Source organism: Euprymna scolopes, chromosome 31 (assembly GCF_053919585.1).
Source record: "Euprymna scolopes isolate OS-2025 chromosome 31, ASM5391958v1, whole genome shotgun sequence".
Lineage (NCBI taxonomy): Eukaryota > Metazoa > Mollusca > Cephalopoda > Sepiida > Sepiolidae > Euprymna > Euprymna scolopes.
The window spans coordinates 32,478,153-32,503,486 of NC_136512.1; the positions used below are offsets into that span (position 1 = coordinate 32,478,153).

The 25,334-nt window shown below is 34.7% G+C and overlaps 1 protein-coding gene across 1 annotated transcript in view; it reads left to right on the forward strand.

The window, feature by feature from the left end:
• Positions 1-25,090, forward strand: part of LOC145255677 (integrator complex subunit 2-like) — a 90,190-nt gene extending 65,100 nt beyond the window's left edge. The window contains exons 18-23 of the mRNA XM_080114244.1: positions 4,542-4,824; positions 6,161-6,271; positions 8,867-8,974; positions 14,460-14,565; positions 20,067-20,234; positions 24,664-25,090. Of these exons, the coding sequence (XP_079970370.1) occupies positions 4,542-4,824; positions 6,161-6,271; positions 8,867-8,974; positions 14,460-14,565; positions 20,067-20,234; positions 24,664-24,848 (961 nt within the window). The 3' untranslated portion in view covers positions 24,849-25,090. The remainder of the gene's footprint in view (positions 1-4,541; positions 4,825-6,160; positions 6,272-8,866; positions 8,975-14,459; positions 14,566-20,066; positions 20,235-24,663) is intronic.
• Positions 25,091-25,334: the final 244 nt, after the last annotated feature.

A 25,334-nucleotide genomic window follows, 5' to 3' on the forward strand; every position in this document is an offset into this window, starting at 1 on the left:
GAAATTTGGTAAATTGGATGAGTTAAGGGGACAGCTCATTAGGAATTTGTTTACATTAGACTTGAAGACAATCATATTGTAGTCAGTTGGAAAGCAGGAAAGCACAACAGAGTTCAACAAGTGTGCAGTTCTAAGAAAGAAGCTTTGTTGATGGAATCTACTTTTAGGTTTGGGTACAGATAAAGAGTGGGGGAAATTATTGATAGTGGTTTCAGCTCAGACAAGCACTTGCCATGAAAATAACAATAAAGCAGAGACAGGCTCACAGCGTCTCTTCCGTGAGAGAGAGGTTGCAGAGAAGAGAAAAGGGCACCCCCACTAGGCTACGAAGTCTATTTTGAATTCTGTCAAAGCAAGATAAGCTGATTCTAGCAGCTCCTGTCCAGATGTGGCAAAAGTACTTCATCCTTGGACGTACTTGGCTCTTATACAGGTAGAGAATTGCATCAGCAGTGAGATATCTACTGGAGAGGTGGAATGACCCCACTATTTTTCCAGCAGCCTTGGCAACAGATTTGATGTAGGTGTTCCATCTCGGATCAGGAGTAATGGTCAGACCTAGAAGCTTGTCAAAAGATGGAGCCTTCCTAAGATGAGAGCCATTCATTTCGATCAATGCCAGACAGGGATCAAAGCATTGATGATGGAAAGATAGAAGCTTGGTTTTAGATGCATTAAAATTAACCAGCCACCTCTTTCCCCCATTGCACCACGTGATCAAAATCAGAAGAGAAAGAATCCTTTGGTCGTTTATAACCTTTGAAGTGTTGCCATAATAGATGATAGTGTTGTCAGCATAAATGTTTACAAATGATCTTAGGATGTAATTTGGGAGATTATAATGTAGATCAGGAAGAGAGTTGGGCCCAGGATGAACCCCTGAGGATCTCCAGCATTAATATTGTGAGCTGATTTCTGTTCATAATTGTAATAATTGAAAAGACATTTCCAGCTATATCGTAGCTGAAGATTTTGTGGAGTAGACCTTTATGCCATACCCTATCAAAGTCCTTTGATATGTCAAGGGCAATTGTCCTAGAAAGGAATTATTCATATGAAAAGTTTTCAAAGATGTGACCAAGGACCTATTTAAAATTTATCTCATATTACATATATACTTTTATATACACATAGATACATATCAGCTCCAAACTTAGAACAAACATATCCTTCTCTCTCTCTCTCTCTCTCTCTCTCTCTCTCTCTCTCTCTCTCTCTCTCTCTCTCTCTCTCTCTCCATGAGGGGCTGACACTACCAGGAAAATGAAGAAAAAAAATAAATAAAACAACAAAAAAAAAAGCGTGTCTCACACCAAAAGTTTCAGAAAAAGAGATTATTTTAATCATTTCATAAAATACTTTATTGCATTTTCTAATATTTTCAAATCAACCTTATGAAAATAATGTTTTCAAAGATGTGACAAAACTCTTATTTATATTTTTATATTTAAATATCTGATTTTTGATATCATAGCAACCGGACATATAAGAATGAAATGATGCATCAGTAATGTAAGTCTTAATCACAAACTTTGATCTGATGATCTCAGTAGAAGATTAAATCTGGACAATATAAAAAAGATGTGTGTAGAGCAGGAAATTTTGATTGTATGGTCACATTGAAAGAATTGATAAGTTCTTGGATAGTTTATTTTGAAGGTCAAGTTTTTAAAGTCGTCCAGGGCATGCCATCATTTAAAATAGATGTTATACCAATTATGATCAAGGTGTCACTCTAGCTACAGTTAGGTTATTACACAAAACTGCATCCAATGCTGATGCCCAACACGGACAGATTTGGTTATTGTGGCCATGTTGAAAGAATGTACAAAAGTTCTTGAGCTTCTAGAAATTAATGATCTCAGTAGAAGATTAAATCTGGACAGTATAAAAGAATGTGTGCAAAACAGGAGACTTTGATGGTATGGCCACATTGAAAGAATCGATGAGTTTTTAGGTTTGTAGATGTAGAACAGTGTAGATAGCACGATCAGTTGGAAGAGAACGACCAAGGAAGTGATAAGGATGGATTTGAGAAAAAGAAGGATAAAAACAGATCTGACCAGAGATACGTTAGTTTGAAAGTCAATTTCTAAACGCTGTCCAATGCATGCCAACATGTAAAATGGATATTAAACCAATGATGATTTTATATATATGTGTGTGTGTGTGTATGTATATATATATGTATATATATAACTTGGATAGTTAGAAAAAGAGAGTAAATTCAATTCTATAAAAGGAGACTTATCGGGATAATACCAAGCTCAACAAATTTCATTGGAGCTTAGCTTATATAGGACACAGTAAGAGTGAGAAATGAAGTCACAAAAACTATATATTGGTAAATATAGAATAATTCATTTATTTAATAAGAGTATACATACATTTAGTTGAGGGATAAAAGGGACTCTTTATACCAAAATATTTCGAAGCCTAATGCTTCTCATCAGAAGACTAGAGAAGATGGTAGGTAACATAATGGGGATGTGACGTCTAGCGAGAGAATCATCAGGAACAAAATAAATAAAATTTTGAATGTTGTTAGGGGGAACTATATTGAATTCTAAGATAAAGGAGGAGCGTACTATATAAAGTGTAGTGTAAAAAGGAGGGTAGGGTTTCTATTATAGTTTTAAATAATGTAAAGAGTTTAAGTGTTTGAGATTCAGGGAGAGGCATAGGGGGAGTTGTGTTGTGGTTCTATTTTATCCGTATGTAAGATGTATAGGATCTATGCAGGGGGTCTACGCTAAAAGGTTTTCATCAACAGAGGTAACCGAAATAACAACAGCACAGAGATGGTCTATGTTTTCAGGCGTACTATTATGATGATGAATTAAAGCAAGAGTGTGTATGCTAAGTAGGATTAATCAGAAGTAACCGTTATCGCAACATTACTTATAAGAGGACTATGGCTTGTAGCATGATGCTATGAGATTAAAGAAAGTTGTGGTGTGGATTACATGAGACGTGTACTAGGGTTTTAATTTGGTAATGTAGGAGAAGGTCAGAAGGTGAATTGAAGGGGTAAGTTATGAGGTGGGTATGGGTGGGTATTTGTAAGAATATAATAATAATTTTCAGAAGATAATATATAGTGGATAATATGTAGTAATAATCCTAGGGTTACCCTATTATTAGGTGTAAAGGGGGGGTATAAGGCGGAGGTATAAAGATAGGGGAGTAAAGTTGATAGAAGTTAATAAAGAGACAAAAATAATTAGGATGTGGACGAATGGCGTGGTGTGATAATAGGGGAGAAATATACTACTACTAATACTACTACTACTACTACTAATAATAATAATAATAATAATACTAATATTAATAATAATAAAATGAAATAATAAATGGATAAATAAAATTAAAGGATAACAAAAAAATAAACATATAACCAAACTAAAATTTAGTTAATTGGGGGCAGATTTGGAGAAATAGGGTACATGTATACAAAAGTGAGGCACAAAGGTATAATGTATATATATATATATATATATATATATATATATATATATATATATATATAGTGTTTCATGGTAAACAACTGATGATCCCTTAAAAAATAAATTATTAGTACTATAGTAAATTCGAGAGCGAGTTGATAGTGATTGCAGGTGATTAAATGACTTACTGACTAGATGGTTTTCTAACGAATGATAAAAAATATTTTTTTTGTATAGTTTTAAGGGTTAAAAACTTCAAAGACTATATATATATATATATATAGGTTTAGCCAGCAAAGCAAAGAGTTCGGTGAACGAGATAATAACCCATTAGATATAAATCTCTAGGTCAGGAAAATGTTTGCAGATGTCAATATTATAGTCCGGAATTTCTTGGATGGAGGGGCCAGTAACATAAGTTATTTATGAACACGCAAGATATAAGCAACAAATTACATTTAGGCTTGTGTTTGACGAGGATGAGTTTTCCCTGTATGTTATTAATGGTACTGAAAAAGATTTGCAAATTCAAATTGAAAGTTTGTCTTATCAGGAGATATGAATGGACCGTAACATTACCTCTGTCCCAAATAAGGATGATGAAGATTGAGTAGTCGGTTAATTCCAAGGTTGGAGTTAGTGTTTCCGCGTTTGTCGTATATTTTCCTTTTTATATGATGTCGTAGGTGTTCCTTGGTATGATGTTGTTAGATCTAACTGCCTGCCTACTACCACTTTTTTTTTTTTAATTTTTAACACCTCTCTCCACGCAGGCTGCTTACAATGGTTTTGATCCCTCCCCCCTTACTACCACTTTTTTCCCTTCTCTGCCTGTACTGACATGCAGAAATTTAAATGTAATGTGAACAGAGATTTCGTTACTCAACTCCCCCCGAATATTAGCCCCTTTATGTCCAAGTGGCAATATACCTTATTTGGGATGAAAAAGAGTTTTAAAAAAAATCTATTCATTACCATTTGCTTAAAAATTTAATCGAAACTCGTGAACCCCATTTGTTTGTATCATCTGCGTTTCATTGGCGACATGGAAACTATGCATGTCTCTTTTTTCTGAATTGATTTTATCTTTTGCAGATGTCCGCCAATCCTGGAAATTGTGTTGCGCGTTTTGGAAGCGTACATCCAGGCGTGTCGAGTGTTCCTTTCTACTCATATGGCCTCCTACCCTGTGCTGGAGAGCCTGGGTCTCCCACAACCGCCAGACCTAGATAAGAAAGATAAGGAAAGGGGAATTGAGAAGAGCAATGTGACGCAGGAATTGGAACGACGAGAACTGAAACATGCGTTGACTGCAGCACAGGAGAGTGCCGTTGTACAAATTCTTCTTGAGTGCTGTTTACGTCAACCATCAGAAATGGTAATAAACCCATCTCACACACATACTCATCCTTCTATTTCTCTCTCTCTTTCATAGGAGAGCGTCTAAATCCTCTATTTGAATTTTATGTTACATACGTTTCCCCACTAAACTGCAACTAACAATCTCACTTCAAATCCATCTATGTCACTTGATTGAACAAAACAATATACTATGACAGGTGCTGCCTTTTCGAGCGTGGTCCCGTCACAAATTGGTCTATTGATTGTCTTTGCACGTTGTCCCTTTATGGGTTGCTTCGCCTCTCGATCCAATCGTCTCTTGTCCTGTGTAGTCTCCAGATTTCTTGCATCCTCCCGGGGTTTTTTTAATCTCTCTGCCGGTCTGGTCAGCCTGCTGCAAATGAAGAGTCCTCACCACAAACAAACGGAACTCCGGTTTATAAACAATAACAAACTATTAATTTCATCAGTTCACAATCAATACTATATAATTCAAGGTGACTCACTATAAGCAGTGAATGATGCCTGACCAGACAAGTAAAGTCACAGATTCCTCATTAGCACAGGCTAGTTAACATCATAACCCCAAGCCCTGGAGAGCCCCCAGATCGAAGAGTGGCCAGCCAGTCGTCCATTCAGTTTTCTGGCCACAGCTCTTCTCAGAATTCTTTTCCCTGGATCTAACCCCTTTTCCTCGCCTCTCCCTTGAAGAGTAGTTGAAAACATCCTTTCTCTCTTATTCTCAGGATCTCTCCCTGTCTCAATCACTCAACACCTCTCCCTCTCTTTCCTGGGAGGGGGTGGTTGCTCACACTGATATCTGTGGCAGATCTTTGGACTTTTTCACTGAATGCTGTGTACAGTCGTTATCAATAATGCCTTTCCTAAATCAAGAAGATAATTTTAATTCTGTCTTCATTTTTGAGATGATATGCCATCTAGCTTGTAATAAATTAATAATGACAGCATGGCGGTTGGTCTTCTGTCGCCAACTATATCTTTGCATTTTTCTGCAACCCCCACCCCATCTCGTCTGGTTAAACACCCCCTCACCACACTATGCACTTCACTGCATGCAATCATGACATTTCATCATGTCACAATAATATTTACCTTTATATTGACCTAGGATCAAAGTCATATTTATATTGACCTAGGATCAAAGTCATATTTATATTGACCTAGGATCAAAGTTTGTCAGTCATACCTAAGTTGCTTATACCTTTGGTGAACTCTATTTCACCCGTATTTCCGAAAACATCTGCTAAATAATCTGAAAATTTTTTTTGAAACTCTGCAACATGATAAATCTAATCTTTTATTTAAAAAAGACAAAATGTGACTAATTTCTGCTGTTTCTGTTTTGTTACCAGAAAGAGTCGAGCCTGTTGACTAATTTACGAGAGGTGCAGTGTCTCATTTGCAGTTTTTTGCATCAGATGTTCATAGCTGACCCGAACCTTGCAAAGCTGGTGCATTTTCAGGTAAAACAAACAAGAAACGTCTTTTTCTCTGTGTAGAGTTGAATGTAATGATCAAAGCGCCCGTGCGTGTGTGTATCGTGCAGTTATACAACTTACCTTCGGATGGGATTTATAAGGTGTAGTCTCATGGAATCTCACGAGATCTCATCTTCCACTGCACATGTATGCGAATGGAATGGGGTTAATTTTCTAATAAAATGCCTGTTGGCAGAGGCAGTTGCGAGAACACGTACTGGAAGTTGAGAGAGGAAGTTGACAGTGACAAATTCTAGCGGAATTTTTGCTTATTGTATTTGGTTTATTTTGTTTTGCTGTTTACCAGCCCATTTAACTGCACTTTGAAAATAATCAGTTGCACTAAACATTTACATGTTGTTGTACATTTTAAATCAAATTACAGTTGCAACATCTTCTTTGGCAACACTCTCCCTCTCTTGCTGCACTTTTGACTAACATAGTACCCACTGACGAGACTGGTACAGGATAAGCTGAAATCGGATGCCTCACTGAAAGATCGTACTCATATTCCAATTGATAATATAATGGAGATGTTGACCTTCTGTGTAGAAACTACATACTTAGTGATGGGATCTGATATATATTGGAAGGAAGAAGGTCTGGCGATGAGATCACCATTGTCCCTGGTATTGGCCAATGCATACATGGAATACTTGAGGAAATGGCATTAGGATGAACACCACTAAAACCAACAATGTGGTTGCGATATGTAGACAACACGTTCATACTCTGGCCCCATCAGGAAAATGTTCAAACGTTACTAGACCATGTGAACTCGATCCAGCCAACTATACAGGTCACAATGAAAAAAGAACATAACAATAAAGTATCATTCCTAGATGTGCTGATAACCCGCACTGGTCAGGGCTTTATGTCATCTGTATACCGAAAGCCAACTTTCATTGGACAGTACCTAAACTTCAACTCCCACCATCCATATAATGTAAAGAAAGGAATCATCTGTTGCCTACAACACCGAGCAAAAGCAATATGCAGTAACAGCAGTGCATATCATGGACAGTTTAAGAGATACCCTCCACCGAAACAACTATCCAGAGAGCATGACACCAGCTCCAAAAAATCTGGACCAGACACAAAAGGACACCATTCAGAAACTCGCCACAGTTCGTATACCATATATGAAGGGTCAACGAATAAGGAGTGATTGTGATTCAACTCATCAGAAACAGCTTGTGAGAATCAAGTCCCTTAAAAAAATATGAAATCCCATATAAATGTGGAAAACTATACAAAAGTGAAACGTGTCATCCACTAAAAATACAATTAGAAGAACATCGAAAAGCCGTAGTATGTGGAGAGACTGAAAAGTCAGGTGTAGCTGACCATATCTGGAAGGAAAACAGAAACCATCTACCATTATGGGACAAATAAAAATTATAGACAGAGAGAAATGGTAGAGATTAAGATGACTGAAAGAAGCAGCACATATGCTAAGTAGACCTAGTATAGAATTCAATACGATATGGGAACCAATAATTATAAACAATAGATAATATATACAAGTAATAATTAAAAACATGAATATATACAAGTAATAAGTATAGAGATAGATATACATTAATATGTAGTAATAATTAGTAATAAATAATGATATTTACAACTAGAAATAAAAATAGGTTTAAGGCTCCTAAAATTCGTACTAGAATTGTCTACAAGGACCCATGGCGCAGTGGTTAGAGTACTTGGAAAAATCAATTGTAAAAAGTGATATTCTTCTGAAGGTTGAAGGTTCAATCTTCAGTGTGGGTGATCAAAAAATACATTTGCAGATTACTTAGAACCTCTATCCAGTTATGGCTGACGGAACAAGAGCACGCTACCCCCGTGAAGTAAATGAAGGGTTTCGCTCGAAATTCCGTCAAAATTCCCAACTTTGACAGAAACATTCCCGAGTTTGACAAGATACACCTGAAGAAGGTCTTAAGTTACATCGACCGAAACGTTGTGAAAATCACACTCAAGATGAGAACAGTAGTTCGATGAATCCAAATAATACGCATATTTAGACCAGTCTCCCTTCAGTCAATCCATAGAAGAAAACCTTTACCATGACCAACACATATAACTAATTTTGTACCTAACTTAATATTTACCATGATCACTAGACATAATCAAGCATTTACCTTGACCGACACACATTGTCTCACCTAACATATATAACTTACTTTGCCTTGACCAACATACTTAACTAAGCATTTGTCTGACTGACACACATAACTTAGCCTCTGACTTTATTTTATTTCATTGATCAAATATTTTTCAATATCAATTTATCAGACACGATATCTCCTGAGTCGCTTTCTTTTGGTTTCTTATTTGTTTTAAGGTTAGATTTCAGGCAAGAACTATCAACTTGATCTTTTTTATTTTATTCATCTTTTTTATTGCATATTTTTTTATTGCATATCTTCTTTTTAGATAATTTTTTAAAAACATACAAAATTACATAAGAAACAACTTATTTATTGCATATCTTTATTCTATTCCATTTCTTAATATAATTTTTTTCAAAAACATTCAAAATGACATAATAAACAACTGTTTTTTAATCTTTAGGGATATCCAAGTGAATTGTTGCCCGTCACTGTTGCAGGAATCCCCTCCATGCATATCTGCCTCGACTTCATCCCAGAACTACTCAGCCAACCACAAATGGAGAAACAGGTAACAAAAAAAAAAAAAAAAAAGATGATTTGCAATTGTTTTTTTTATCTTAGGAGAGTTACCTGTCAATTTCTATGCGTAAATTATAAAATCATAATTACTTTTGAAATCAAATTTTTAAAGAAAATGACATTTTACTGGTGAAAACAAACGTCTAAAAAAAAAATTACAACATTTTACTTTAGAAACCAATAACAAAAAGGACAAAGAGAAAATATTGTTCTAAATCGGATCCCCTATAATTTTTTAAGATCAAATAAATTTTTTATTTTTTGTTTCTGGCCTTAAATAAACCTTTAAGGCTTATAGGCCATTAAACACAACCAACCTTTCTCACAGAAGAAACGGTGTTAGATAATAAGATTTATAACAAAAGTTTATTAACGTTATATTTTAGATTTGAATGTGACCATGTTGTAACCATCAAGGAAGCAATCTTGTGGCAGTGTGTTCCACAGATGGAAAGTTCTTAAAGAAGAAACTTTTCATGGAAATTTTGTTTGATGCTAAGCACACACATGAAAAAAGGGAAAGTTTGTTTTTTAACAGTGGTGATAGAATGACTAGTTCTTGTTGTGAATATCTTACAAGAGGGAATCAGAGATTGGAACTCAGTCGAACACTTCCATGGAAATAACCACACATAAATATTCCAAACAAATACGACTAGCAGCAAAATTGCACCCCTTCACTGGATAAGTTCCCAGATGTCAGAAAACTTTTTAATGTGATAGCTTCTTTCCTTTGACTGCATTTGGAACTACCTCCCTGCTTCTTGTCTCTACAACTGTACCAACATGCTAAAATTCAAATGTAATGTGAACAAACATCTTGTTTCACAACTACCCACTTAGAATGCCCCCATAAATTTGATCCCTTATGTCTCAGTAGCAATGTGCCTTGTTTGAGCTGATTAAAAGTAATTAAAAAAGTTTTCTTTTAAAAAAACTTACCGAAATCCACGAATAAGACAGGTTAGGTTAAATGTCAGTTGAATGATGACGAATATTATGATAGGATTGAAAATGATGACTGGAATGAAAAAAAACTTGATGACAATTCATGAAAAGTTTGTATTGACATTAGATATGAAAATGACCATGTTGTAGCCCTCAGAGAAGTAATCTTGTGTCAGCATGTTCCACAGATGGAAAGTTCTTGGAAAGAAACTCTGTCCATGGAAATTCTGTTTTCTCTTAAGCACATTGAGGAAGGAACGAAAGTTTTTTGCAGCAATGATGGAACTAGAAAAGTTCTTGCTGCGAATGTTTTACAAGAGGAAGTAGAGATTAAAGCTCAGTCGAGCACTTACCATGGAAATAATCAGATGGTAAAGAGAGATTAGCATTTTTTTTTTTTGTGTGAGACAGATGTTGCAGATGACAGCACAGTTCATCCACCACTAGATTGCAAAGTCAATTCTGTACTCTGCTTTTCATGCTTTCTCCATGTACAGCTATTTTTTTTATATTAATAGATCACCACTTACAAAGGCCAAAAGCTATTCAAAGATAAGAGTTAGTAAAATTATCAGTTGGATGATGGAACAGTATTATGAAAGGATTAAAAATTATGATTAATTCACAAGACGACTTGACAGACTGAGTTTTTACTGTGTATGTGTTACTGGGAGAAAGTATAGATTAAAGCTTAGTTGAGCAGTTTCCATGGAAATAACAATAGAGTATGTAAACAGTAGTAATGCCTCTTTTCTAAGAAAGGGTCTGTAGAGAATTAAAGAGATCGTCCCCACTAGATTGTAAAGTTGATTTTGAACTTGTTCAAAACAAGAAAGAGTCCTCTAAGGCCATATCTAACTCTTATGTCGGTAAATTTTGTCCATTTAAGTAATTCCAAATGATCAGAATTAGCTTTGAACTCTGCATTTTAACACTATAGATAAGAGATTTTAGTTTGGACAAATTTAAATAACCACTTGTGCATCCCAGGCATTATCTCCTTTTTGTGGGAGCAGATGATTCATTCAATGCCATTAAAGATTGATACAGGGTGGAACAATGAAATTGTCGGCATAGAAAAAAAACGACATGATTCCATTTCTCTTTGATGAAAAACTGTTTTCTTTTTTTCTTGCAGACGATCTACTAGTTAGCCAGGTGTGTACAAATCCAAAGAGCGATAGGAGCCTTCTACTATGTCTGAAATTGACATAATGTTCAACGAGCGAGATTGTAGATATGCTGCTGTACAACTCATGCTCTCTACCAATCCAAGTTATGACAACAGGACCATTGCCAGCACCCTCAAAATGCAAATTCGGATAGTTCAATGCTTGCGGGCACAGCTCAACGCATTGGATGACCTATGGTTTTTGGTGTGGTTTCAAGTGAGGGCCACATCATGCCATCTCAAATCTTTGAAGTTGGCATGAAAGTCAACACCACCCCCACACAGTAGAGATCCCTAGATGTAAAAGATCTTTCTACTCCAGTAGTTTCTTCCCCAGAACCGCTACACTCTGGAATTCCATTCCAGGTCCCTACTTCCCTAACTGTACTGGCATGCAGAAGTTCAAGTGTAACGTGAACCGACATCTTGCTGCCCAAATCCCAACATAGTGCCCCAGTAGTTGCTGCCCCTGATAGTAGCCCCCTACATCAAAGTGGCAATGTGCCTTGTTTGGGGTGAAAATATAATAAAAAAAAAAAATGTTAAAAAAGCACCAAAGTGCACCTAGATGTGCTGAAGAATGTGATGATCAGGTGGATGCTGGCACACCATGGGTGTGGCAGCAGGACTCAGTGTCGGCCCACAAGTTCAAAGAGACCTAGGCTTGGCTTCAGGAGTGCTATGACTTTGCTCACTGAACCTCCCCCTCCTCCTCCTCCAACCTGAACCTGCTGGAGTACTTCATTTTGTCCTTTTCCTTTGCAAGACTCAATCATGTTCTACAAAGCTAAAAACAAAACAACAATTTTCCTCCACAAAACAACCAAACCAAACTCCATGAATAAATATTCGAAGATATAAATAACTTGAAGCATAAAGAGTTTTACCAAAATGATTGGATTCGGCATAACCTGAAAAGTATTTATATGCTATAATACAAAACAACCAAACCAAACACCATGAATAAATATTCAAAGGTCTAAAGAACTTGAAGCATAAAAATTTTTGACTAAAATGACTCAATTCAGCATTAAATAACCTGAAAAAAGTTAATATGTCATAAAACAAAACAACCAAACCCCCAAAAAAAAAACAAATCTGGGGAATATTTATTAATTGATATCTAATATTTATTGTTAAAATTTCATAAAAATTTAGGTTCCTGAATTTTCACAAAAGCCTACCACATTCTTTTTATCACCTTTGCATAAAACTAAATTAAACTAAATATACACCACATTTGGAACCCTTACACAAAGCAGATATGGACCAGACTTTGCCTCCCCACGAGGGCAGAATTAGACACCAGGGTCATTTTTTTTATGTGGAGAAAAGGAACTAAAATTAAAAATTGTCTCAGTCGTGAAGGATTTCTCCTCCACTGACAGAAAACAAGATTAATTAGTTTAAGAGTTAATCCTGTACATGTATAATATCAAGCAGTTGTCTGTGAGTATGTCTTTATGTCTGACTAAAACTTGAAAAATGCTCAACAAATGCCTATAAAGTTGGTATTTTAAAATTGATGAAACCCGTGAAAAATAATCTCAAAAATTTAGAAAAAAAAGATTCATCCTTTGGCGATTAAGTGGCCATTTACATCATTTAATGTTATCAAGAAGTAAACATGATTTTTAATGTTATCATGTAAAGGGAAGTAACTGCGATTGTTTTGTTTGTTTTCTTTTGGGTACTTGTACAGTTTAATCAAGACATTAAAAAAATGAAAATATCAAAAAAAAGGTTATATTGTACATATCCGTTATGGAATGAAGTTCTCCAAAAAAAATTTCACTTAATTTCATCAAGTAGTGTTTTTTTTTTCACAGCGAAAAAAGAATTTGTTATGGTACCGAGCAAAAGGTTTGATTTTTAGGAAGAAAAGCTAGTATTAAAAATGGGGAGGGAGTGTCAGTGCTTTAACTAGAGTTATCTCCCCATCGCGTTTCTAAACTCAAAAAAAAAATTTTTTTAATCCAAGATGTCTGCCTTCAACGCGCTCTCAGAAAAACGTGTTTTTCCGCTGTAAAAAAAAAAAAAAACTACTTGATCAAATTAAGTGAAATTTTTTTTCGGGGATCTTCAGTTCAAACGGATATGTACAATATAACCTTTTTTCGATATTTTCATTTTTTAATGTCTTGATTAAACTGTACAAGTACCGTTTTATTTTTTTTTTTTTTCAGAATTATGTCCCTTATATTTATTTGGAGAATGTTCCAATCATTGGATATTGATGGAAAAGATCTGCGAATATTACGAAATTTATACTGGAACCAAACAGCTGCAGTAAGAATAGATGATTAGTTAAGTGGTTAGATCCAAAGAGAAGTAAGACAGGAGTGCGTAATATCACCTGATCTATTTTCTTTGTACAGCAAAAAACATCCTCCACCATCTGGATAGCTGCACACCAACTAAGTAATTTATGTCATGCAGATGATACCGTTCATTTTGCAACATCCAAAGAAGATCTCCAGAAACTTCTAGAAATAGTAATAAATGAAAACGAAAAGTTTGGTTTGAACCTGAATGACAAGAAAACTTTAGTATGATGATATTTGCCAAAGAAATTACACCTATGTGTGATTTAACAATTGGAGCTACGCACGTTACTTAGGTAGATAAATTCAGTTACCTCGGATAATGGATTACATCTACAGGACGACCGTGGTGTGATATAAGATCGCGTATAGCTCAGAGTAAACAAGCATTTATCAAACTTAACTCCGTATTATGATTGAATACAATCACGGCAGCAAGTCCTGGGAACATCAACCTGAAAGAACAGTTGGAAATGGCTTATATACCATATATTATGACCATGTAATCCCTACAGCCACCTACCTTGAAAATGTTGCTGTCAAACCTGACATAGTTATATGGAATAAGTCAGAAAGAGTGGCAACCTTGGTTGAAGTGAGTGTCCCTAATGATGGAGGTCTGAACAGAGCTCAAAGGGAGAAACAGACCAAATACCAAGGTCCCTTGTATGATATGAAAAGAAACTGGAATCTTAGGGAAATATCAATCATACCAGTTATTATAGGTGCCACAGGGCTTATGAAGAAGAACCTGAAGTCCTACTTACTAATATTCCTGGTGGACCAAGTGCAAAAGAGATCCAGACAATTGCACTTAAGGGAACAACGAGGAGACTAAAAAGAGCACTCGGTTGGTTTCATTAAAAAGCAGAGCTGCTGGTTTGGCTGCCTCACACCCAGAATTACAATCTTCTTGCGGGGTAGCCTTACTAGTACAAATATATAAATATACATAGCTTCATATAAACGGAGATAAAAAAATGCAACTATCTTTATAAATGTTTCATTTTGATAATCTTGATTTCTTGTAGATGTTTGCTGTTGAATTGGCCAGTCACTTGTGTTTGCAGTACGCCCTACCAAAAGCCCTCAATATTGCCCGTCTTGTCATCAATATCATGTTCACCTTATCATCAGGTAAATATATACTTTTGTCCAATTCATGTGTATATGCATAACCATACATTATGTGTATATATCTACATACATTTTAAGCCCTACTCGTTGGGTAGAGCACTTTCATAAAATGATTTCACCCTCTGCTTAATTAGCATTAATGCAAACTCTCTGTTTGTTTGTTCGTTTGCAAATAAACAAGCAGGTCAAGCACTGTAAAAGCAGTGGGCGATTGTCTATATAAATGGGAATTTGATGAGGTCGTTTACGAATACCGATCCCATGGGTTATAGGTTAGAATTACTGACTATTAACTAGATGGTTGTAAATTCAATCCCTGGCTAGGGATGAGTGCTAGTCTAACTACACTGATGAGCTGTGATACAGCAAGACAGTACTGTATGTGGATGACTATCACCATACATATATACATATGCTTTTTGTTTTTATATACAATATTTTATATGTAGGATGTTCTTACTTGCATCAGGCAATCGGGTGGGGTATTCATGATGTTATATTTCAGGCTATATTCTATTAGTCCAATGTTAACAAATTCCTAATAAACCGCCCCCTTAAGTAAACACTTCATCAAATCTCCACACTAACGTAATGTACTTGCAACAACCCTTATCCCTGAGTGGCTTCCGGGCCTTGAAAAGTGGTGATCACTGTGTAAAAAAAAAAAAAAAAAAGTTACCCGCTCAGCCAACGGTTAAAAAAAACAAGCAACTTTATGACTAAGTATTTAGAAATTTAAAAGAATCATAATCGGTAATTGTACCATAATTGGGAAAAATATTGAAATCAGCGCATCACTATTTGATATGTTTTATACAGAGAGGAATATGTCTTTAAAAAGTATCAAATATATCGGAATTGTTTGGGGTATTAGAATCCAAACAATTTGTGCAGATTTTTCGATACCAAAAGTGATTTTTTTTTCAAAGTTTTTAAGTTTAATTTCCTTTTGCTAGTATTAATGATAAAACTATAAATATTTATTGATTTTAAACTACCAATAAAACGTATTCTATAGAACACAATCATCAATAACATGTAAACCATGTGCATTGTGTTTTCTAAGTTTGTTTTATTTTAATATTTCTACTTTTGCGAAACCACGTGGATTCCCATCGGCAGTCGGCAGCGAGAAAATGACGATCCGGCCATAAGAGGAATTGTCGAATGAAAAATTCATGACATACGACGTTGGAAGTCGACAATCTGTCAGGGCCACACACATTTGGTCACACATGAAGCAAACAGCAGAAGATGTCATGTTTTGAAAGAAACAGCTTACCTTATATTTACCTTATATATACCTTACATATACCTTATATTTACCTTATATATACCTTATATATAATGATGTTTATCAGCTGGTTTGTGAAGGAATCCGTTTCGGGTAAAGTTAATGCCGATTGTCAAGAAAGAAAACACACCTTTCTGGGGCTCTCTTAGTTTTTTACTTGTATAGAATGGTGTTTAGCATTTTTTGTATATTATGAATTTTGATAAAATATTTCTGTATTGGAGGAAATTCTAGTTAGTCTTCTACAAACATTCGATGCTATAACTATTTGATGCGTTAATCATCATCATCATCATATGAATCAAAGATTCTATTGTTGGCATTGGTTTCCTTGATATTTTTCTAATCAGAATTCTTTCTAGAAAGATATCAGGTGTTTACGGGAGGAATCAGTAGAAGTCCGTTTGCTGTTTTTACGGTAGTCTTTTCAAATGTTGGAATGGTGCATTGGTCACACGGAATTCACATTAAGGTTTGTGTTCCTTGATAGAAGCGCTGGTTGAGTTTGAATAAAGTAAATACGTATTAGATACGTTTGAAGCCAAAACAACGAATTATTACAAAATAAACAGATATTTATTTTGTTTGAGATTTATATTGAAATTTATAAATATATTTCCAAGATACACTTCATCATCAGTATGTTTGTACGACTATTAACGATGAAACCTGTCAGCATAGCATGCCCGCTGGTGGTAGATCACTTTTTGCAAATAAGCGGTCAGGGTGTGTTCACATAAATGTTTGTAACAGAAGTTATACCTGTCGACGACATTTCTAGTCATTTTAGCTAATCAAGGAAAAGAATTGTCTTTGTTATGGAATTCGAACACAACACGTACATATTTCCAGTCAAAAGTTAGAATATCTCAAAGTTGATGCTTTGTAGTACAAAGATGTAGTAAAGATGTCTTCAAATGCTATTTAATAGCAAAAATATTAATTTCTTTTGTCCTAAAATTTGAAAAGAATTGGATAAAAACTTTTTATGCTAGAGTTGTTAGAAATACTAACAAGTGCTTATAGACATGAGAATGTTAATGCATTGTCGCCACACGAAAAATAATCTGTAAACAGGCATTCGTCAACTAACTTACGAACAACGTGTTCATTTTTTGTTATTTAGCAAACATAAGTTTTTAATCATGGAAAGCAAAAGAATATTTTTAAAAAATAAATTATTTAAAAAAATAATGGCCGACATGACCACACTTTTAAATAAGTTAAAACACACAAACCACTTATCCAGTTAAGTAAAAGAATAACTTATTGGGTTGGTTTTATAATCCACAGAGGTATGAAAAAGTGCTCAAAAAAACAAATATGTAATAAATAAATGTTACCAAAGGTAAGTTACTCTTCTACCTACCTCGATAAATATTTGGTGTTGTAAATGTTTTTTCTTTTCAAAAAACAAGTAGTGTCGAGTGTTGCATGAGAACAAGAAAAAGTGGCCGCGATGCCTCTTGAAGTTTTGACAATGACTTAAAAATAAAAACTTATGCAAAATAGTGGTAGAAACACAGCCACTTGAAGTCAATAAAAATGAAATATAATTATTCTAATTAGTTTAATGAACTTGAACGCATAATTTTGATCTGTACAAAATTTCCTTCCATTTGATATGCTACAGGTCATATTTTGTTAATTTCTTTGAATCGTGTCGTGGTGGCCATCATGGATTTTTCACAGTGTAATGATGACAAATGATGCAGTCCATCAGAATAACATTTCGCATGATGATAAAGTCTTACCTCCTACTTTTTAAACTGTTTTTTTTATAATGCTTCTACTTGAAGTCGTTAAAATGAAACTTATGCTAATTAGTAGGCTAATTAGTTTAATGTACTTGAAAGCATAATTCTGATCTGTACAAAATTTCTTTTTACTGGATATGCTACAAGCCATATTTTGTTAATAATTTTTTTGAATCATGTCATGGTGGCATTTTGGATTTCCCAGTCGCCATCTTGGATTTCCTGGTCGCCATCTTGGATTTTTTATGATGTTATAATGGCAAATGATAATGTCCATCAGAATAATACTTCCTATGATGATAAAGCCATACTTACCATTTTTATTAGCTGGTTTTATGATGTTTCTACTAAAAACTTTTAAAATGAAGCTGAAATATGCTAATTATTAGCATGCTAATTGGTCCGTAAATTACCAAGTGAGATGGTCATAAATAACGCCAACTGAACCTTCATGGTAATATGATAATATGTTCAAAATTTCATCATAATATCTTAAAAAAATCTTAAGATAGTTTTTTTAAAGATGAGTTAGTAAATTGTGCAAATTTCCTACCATTTTCAGTCACAAGCTAATATGCATTTGACTAGGACTGACTTAAGGCAAAATGTCCAGTGAACCACACATTTTCTGATACTTTGAATGGTCATAACTCCAGTTCTAATATGCCGATTTTAAAAAAATAAAGATATTATTTTTTTGTTTTTTTATGCTCTTTTCAATAATGTTTGATTTGAGTTTATTTGATCTAAAGAAAAAAGTGATGTGGTATTGCTACATTAGTATCAAGGGAAAAAGTAAATCGTAAGCTAAACATTTTGGTTTCAATTCTTGATGGTGGCGCACAAGTCATTTTGTTTTTTTCACTTTTTAAATCATTACTATATAATGGGTCCAATATAATCTATAATATAAATCTCACCTGTCTGTTTAAATGTATGTACGTATGTATGTATGTATGTCTACCTCAAACTTTTGACAGAGGCGACAGATTTTCATGAGATTGGTATAATTTTGAAGCTTGACATCTCAGACGACAAATATCGAAAAATTGGCCAAAAACATTAATTCCTTCACCTTCAACTAGGCAGTTTTTTACAAGGAGGGGTTGATTTTTTGCGAGCCATTTTTGTAAGTCATCATATCGGTTAGATTGACTTTGCCTAATTTTAAAGTTCTGAACTTTCGGTCACATCATGGAGTAGGGGTAAGACGTCAGGTTTTCTTTCACTTTCTTTTCCGCCTTCATGTCACGGGTTCGAGTCTGCCTGCCTACTACCACTTTTTTCTTGCTCAACACATGCCTCCAAACACCCAGGCAATGCCAGCACCCAGGCTGGTATAATGATAAATACGAAATCTGCATTAATTAAAATATTATTTTTAAGCATATTTTATGACCAGGCAATATTGGACAGCCTGCTAGCATATATATATATATATATATATTATTGCTGTATTTTGGTTTGTTTTCTTTGCATAATAGACATTATTCTCCAAATTATCAAAGACATTTACCATCTCAGATATATTAAACAGTGATTTCATATGTACTAATTTATATATGTGAATGATTTTGAGAAATAGATATACGAAAATTTATAATCTCCATTTTTTTTTTTTTTTTTTTCTATTTTTGTTCATACGTCACATCACTTCAATACTCGAACTTCTACATTGCTAGCAGCTTTCTTATACTACACTTACATATGTGTTTACCAGCAATGTTTCAAGCAAATTACCTCTCACTTATATGATTGGTTTTTTTTTTTTTTTTTTTAAAAAGAAATCCAGCAGAGTGCTCAATTAAAAGGAAAATCCAAAAATAAGAGCGTATTTATATTTTGTATTTTGTGTACAGAAAGTTATCAAGCTCTCTTAAACGTGAACTTGTGAGGTATATATGTATTCCACTTCCGGTTACAAAATAGATGAGTATTGGCTAAAGAGAGCTTGATATGGATATCTTAAACGGTCTTAATTATCGGGCTTGAAACTGACGGTACTAATTACTTGTCTCATCTAACAACTTTCTGTATACAAAATATATATATATATATATATATATATATATATATATATATATATATATTACGTAAAAGGTATACCCATGCATATGCATGTTTCAAGCTCTCAGCCATCATCAGCATGGGTGAGGATCAACCTCATGACACCAGTATCCACAATAGTCTGGCATACTACCAATGAGCTACAATGACTCACCAGTTGAATGTACAGTTTTTTAACAGTTTTAAATTTAAGATTTGTTGTTGTTTTGTTTTTTAGTGATATTAACAGCCTTGAAACGCTGTTATTTATTTATATTTTTCTGCTACAATAGTGTTTTTTTTTTTAAAGAACTATAAGCTCTTTTTATTATTCATATATATATATATAATTTTGCATATGCTAATATTTCACCTGATCTCTCTTTTCTTTCTTATGCAATCAGCATTAGCCACAGAAGATCGTGTTGAATACCTCGTCCGTACAGTGCCATCACTCGTACGCATTTGTCAAGCTTTTCCGCCTTTGTGTGAAGATGCAACGGGTTTACTCACTCAAGTTGGACGTATCTGTGTCGCCAGTCTGGGTTCCACTAGCAATGTTCTGCAGACAGGTAAGTTTTTAAATCCCCCAATCAGTGCATGTGATTTTTTTTTTTTTTTTTTTTTTTTTTTTGAAATCTTGTCTTCAGACATTTTCTTCAAATTCTACCGCATTCAAAGACATTTTGTCATATCGCTAGTCTTTCCCTACTCAATCATTATTTTTATGGATTTTTGAAATTTTTTTATTGTCATTTCACCCCAAACAAGGCACAAGGCTACTTAGTCATGACAGGCTATTATTTGGGACCAGATTTGCAGGAATACTATTCATGGAGTTGGACAGCGAGATGTCTGTTCACATTACACTTGAATTTCTGCATGTCGCTACAGTCAGGGAAGCAGAAGCCCAGGAGCGAATTCCAAAGTGCAGCAGTCTGAAGGAAAAAGCTATTTACAGCATCTACGGATCTCTACAGTGTAGGGGTGGGACTTTGCTGCTTGTCGGGTTAGTTGTCGAGGGAGTACTAGCGCTCGGAGTTCGTCAGAGCACTTACTATTAAAATACTTGTAAAACAGGCACAAGGATGCGACTTTCGGTGATGGGACAGAGGTTGGAGTTTAGCTGATAGTTCAGGATTTATTAGGCTAGCGATTCTTTTTTGGACTCTGCCTAGGAGTGAGAGACAGATGCACCAGCTCAGATGTGGCAGAAATGTTCCATGCATGAGCGAACCATGACCTTGTAGAGATACAGAATACCCTCAGGTGTGAGTAGCCTTCTAACATGGTAGAGAGTGCACTTTCCTCGCAGCAGCCTTGGCAGTTGCCTCAATGTATTTGTTCCGATTCATGTTGTCTGTGAATGTTAAAACTAGGAGCTTGAGGGAAGCACTTTCAAGCAGTGTATCATTAGCCATGGCATGGTACGTGATTTATGGACTCCCCCCCCTCTGTAAAACATTCACAGCAAAAACTCATCTAGCTAAAACCACTGTAAATAATTTTCCTTTCTTTTTCTATGTACCTAAAACTAAACAGAACATTCATAAGCAAAGTTTCTTTGCAAGAACTACGTCTGTAGAACACAATACCACAGGACTGCTCCCTAGCTGGCTACAACATAGTTTTCAAGTCCAATGTTAACAAATTCTTGTTGAACCGTCCTCTTTAATAATCAAATTCTATCCAATTTCAACTATCAATACCAATTCTTCTGGTGTTGTCTCACCGTTCATCTAACAAACTTAATAACCCTTATCCTCGAGTCACCTTTGCGCCTTGATAAACATTGACTTACTTAGTACTTAAAACATAATCAGCATAGGCATAAAGAATATCCTGGTCAGCGTTCCAAAAATGTTACATTTATTGAAACAAATTAGCCATTTAAAAGTGTGAGGTCTATGGGCACCTTTGTCACTGTACCTAATATTTGTCATCGTAGCTCATTGGTAGAGCATCAGACTGTGGATGCTGGTGTCATGAGTTTGATCCTCACTATAACCCATGCTGATGATAGTTGACAGCTAGAAACATGCGTGTCTAGGTGAATTTTCTTCTTTCTGAAGCAGCTATCCAACACTATAACCACTGATTACCACTTTAATCTTGCTAACATTCATTCTCAGAGTGTTTAACTTAACAAGTAGGTCTTCTACTGTTTCACAGCCAAGTGCTAAATCATCAGCATAACAGCATCCCTTCCAGACAACACACACAAAAACTCCCTGGACAACGTTTCTAATGTCTGTGTATTAATACTGTACTACCTTTAACATACATACATGTTTTTCAGATTATAAATTTATCAGAAAGGTGGATAGAAGGTGATAACATGCTACGAAAATTAAACTATTATTATATAGATATTATCACATCACATATTATATTATCAAATTAACTATTATTATATAGATATTATCACATTATATTATATATTATCATATTATATTATATTATCACATAAACTATTATTATATAGATATTATCACATTAACTATTATTATATAGATATTATCACATTAACTATTATTATATAGATATTATCACATCACATATTATATTATCACATTAACTATTATTATATGGATATTATCACATTATATAATATATTATCATATTATATTATATTATCACATAAACTATTATTATATAGATATTATCACATTAACTATTATTATATAGATATTATCACATTAACTATTATTATATAGATATTATCACATTATATTATCAAATTAACTATTATTATATAATATATTATCACATTATATTATATTATCACATTAACTATTATTATATAGATATTATCACATTAACTATTATTATATAGATATTATCACACTATATTATATCATCATATTATATATTATCACATTAACTATTATTATATAGATATTATCACATTATATTATATCATTATATATATTATCACATTAACTATTATTATATAGATACGCTCATTTAATGTCCATATTAACTATTATATAGATATTATCACTTTATATTATATTATCACATTAACTATTATTATATAGATACGCTCATTTAATGTTCATACTATGTTATCACATTCTACTTGTTCATCTGATCACCAAAGATGCAGGTCCTGGATATGACCTTAAACTATATCCGATGGTGAGGCCCCAGTCTACGGGCTTTAGGGAGTGTGAAACCACTCTTTAATTGCATTGCTCCCAGGTCCACTCTGACCCTGGAGTGGTAGTACCTGTTGGGATCCCAATTATGGGTTAAATAGAAACCGACTTGAAAAAAAAATATATTCTATTAAAAAAATTTTTCTTCAAAATAGCTAGATTCAGCATTAAATAACCTGAAAAGGGTTGATATGCCGTAAAACAAAAACAACCAACCAAAGATGCAATGAAAAAAAAAAAAATTAAAATAACGAAAATGATATTGCTTTTGGACGATACGTGAAACTAAAATCTACCTTCTTCGTTTTCTGACTAGGATTCAAGACTAGACTGTTCTGTGTAATAATGATATTGTAGAGTTTCCGTTCGCGTCGGGCGTCCATACAATGTAAATCTGTCACAAGCGCTTACAAGGATATTGGAGATAAACTGTAATAGCCAGATATATTCTGACGCTATATTAACCAAATTACTTAGGTAAATACTTTTACAGTTTTAATAAAAGGACTACAATAATATCGCAGGGTTTCCATTAACACTCAACAACCACAAAATGCCCAGCAGTAATATATAACATGAAAGATGTGGCTGTGGAATTTCCACAGGTCCTGCTAGTACAAATGACAGCAACAGACTTAGTACTAAACTAAAGATACATTACCTTAAAGTACTTCTTTCAAACTCCTCGGCTTAACATTCATGGGGAACATGAGCTGGAACCAGATACATTGAGAGAATTGCCAAGGCTGCTACAAAGAAGGTGGGCTCTCTCTACCATGCTAGAAAGCTACTTACACCTGAAAGTATCCTGCATCTCTACAAGGCCCATGTATGGAGTATTGTTGTCTCATTTGGTACATCTGCTACTAGTCTCTCACTCCTGGACAGGGTTCAAAAGAGAGTCGTCAACCTGATGGGTCCTAAACTGTCATCAAAGCTTCAACCTCTGTCCCATCGACAAAATGTTGCATCCCTCTGCCTGTTCTAATGGTGAATGCTCTGAAAAACTGCAGGCCCTTGTTTCTCTTCGACATAAATACCTCAGGCAAACCCGACAAGCAGCAAAATTCCACCTTCTACTCTAATAGTTTCTTCCCCAGAACTGCTTCAAGTGTAATGTGAATGGACATTTCACTGCTCAACCTCTACATTTCAGCCCGGTGTTGCCCGGGTGTTTGGAGATGTATGTTGAGCAGCAAAAAAAACAAAAAAAAAAAACAATTTTTTTAACTTTGACCCCTATTATGACCCCTAAACATTTATTGTTTTGGGGTCAAATCAAGTTATTAAGTTAGACCCATGTCCAAGGAAACTATATCTAAAATTTCAAGTGTTTACACCCAAAATTGGTGGAGGAATTTGGAAGAGTTCTCAAAGGTCAAATCGTTGAACTTTGACCCCTTAACAGCCAAATTTCTAGCCGAAAACCGATCACAAAGATATTCCCAAATCTCAGTGCCCTGTATATCAAATTTCGAGTCTGTAGACTGAAAATTGACAGAGTTAATGTGTAGGAAAATGTACACACACACACACACACGTTCACTTTTATAGATATAATAGATTATTCATTTTTATTGTATATTTTTTAATAATACCCTTTTCTTATATTTTATTTCAATAAATCCCTTCACAATAGAAATACTGAAGAACGATAAAAGTGAAGGAACTAATTTGCCTTGTCACCACTTCTGGTAGCAGACACACCGGAAGTTAGGAAGTACGTTAGCTGACTATAACCAAATGTGTTAATTTAATTCCTTGTTATTTTGACTATTGATGAAAGTTTGTGTTGTACTGGTTCGTGCAGTTCTACTGAGTTATTTTATTTCTGTTATAGCTTTCCCTAACGAGGAAGAGATGGATGTCGGTCCAGATGTTTTGGCCAATGGAGACAGTGTTCGGAAAGTATCTACTTATGTGAAGGGAACGACGTCTGCATGTTACCTCAAGTTACATCAGATCGTGCGAACGACTTTCTCGGAGATTGTTCAGAAAGCCATCGTCATGAAAAACATGTACTGAAGATTTTTTTTTTTTTTTTTTTTTCTTCGGATTGAGAAATCTCTTGAACTCCTCTTTTTCTTCTTTCTTCCCCCACTTCCTTCTCTCCTCTTTCCCTCCCATTTCCTCTTCCTCTCTCTCTCTCTCTCTCTCTCTCTCTCTCTCTCCTCCTTTTTCCTTTCCCCTCTTCTCCTTTCTCCCTCCCTTTTCTTCCCCTCCTCTTTTTTCCTCCTTCTCTTCCTCCTTTTTCTCTCCTTCTCCCACAGCAAAGAAAGATGGTTAATAATAGGGCGTCGGCATTTGATATGGAAATGCCTGTCCCTCTGAACTGGATGACGTACTTGAGCTATTTTTTTTTTTTTTTTTTTTTTTTTTCAAAAAGTTGCGTAACATGTTCTTCTATTGACTATTCTGCAACATGGAACACTTCACGCAAACTTTAGTAGATCATGTGCAAATTGAAAGTGCACGCATCATCAAAAAAACTATTGAATTCAGCAGATTCGA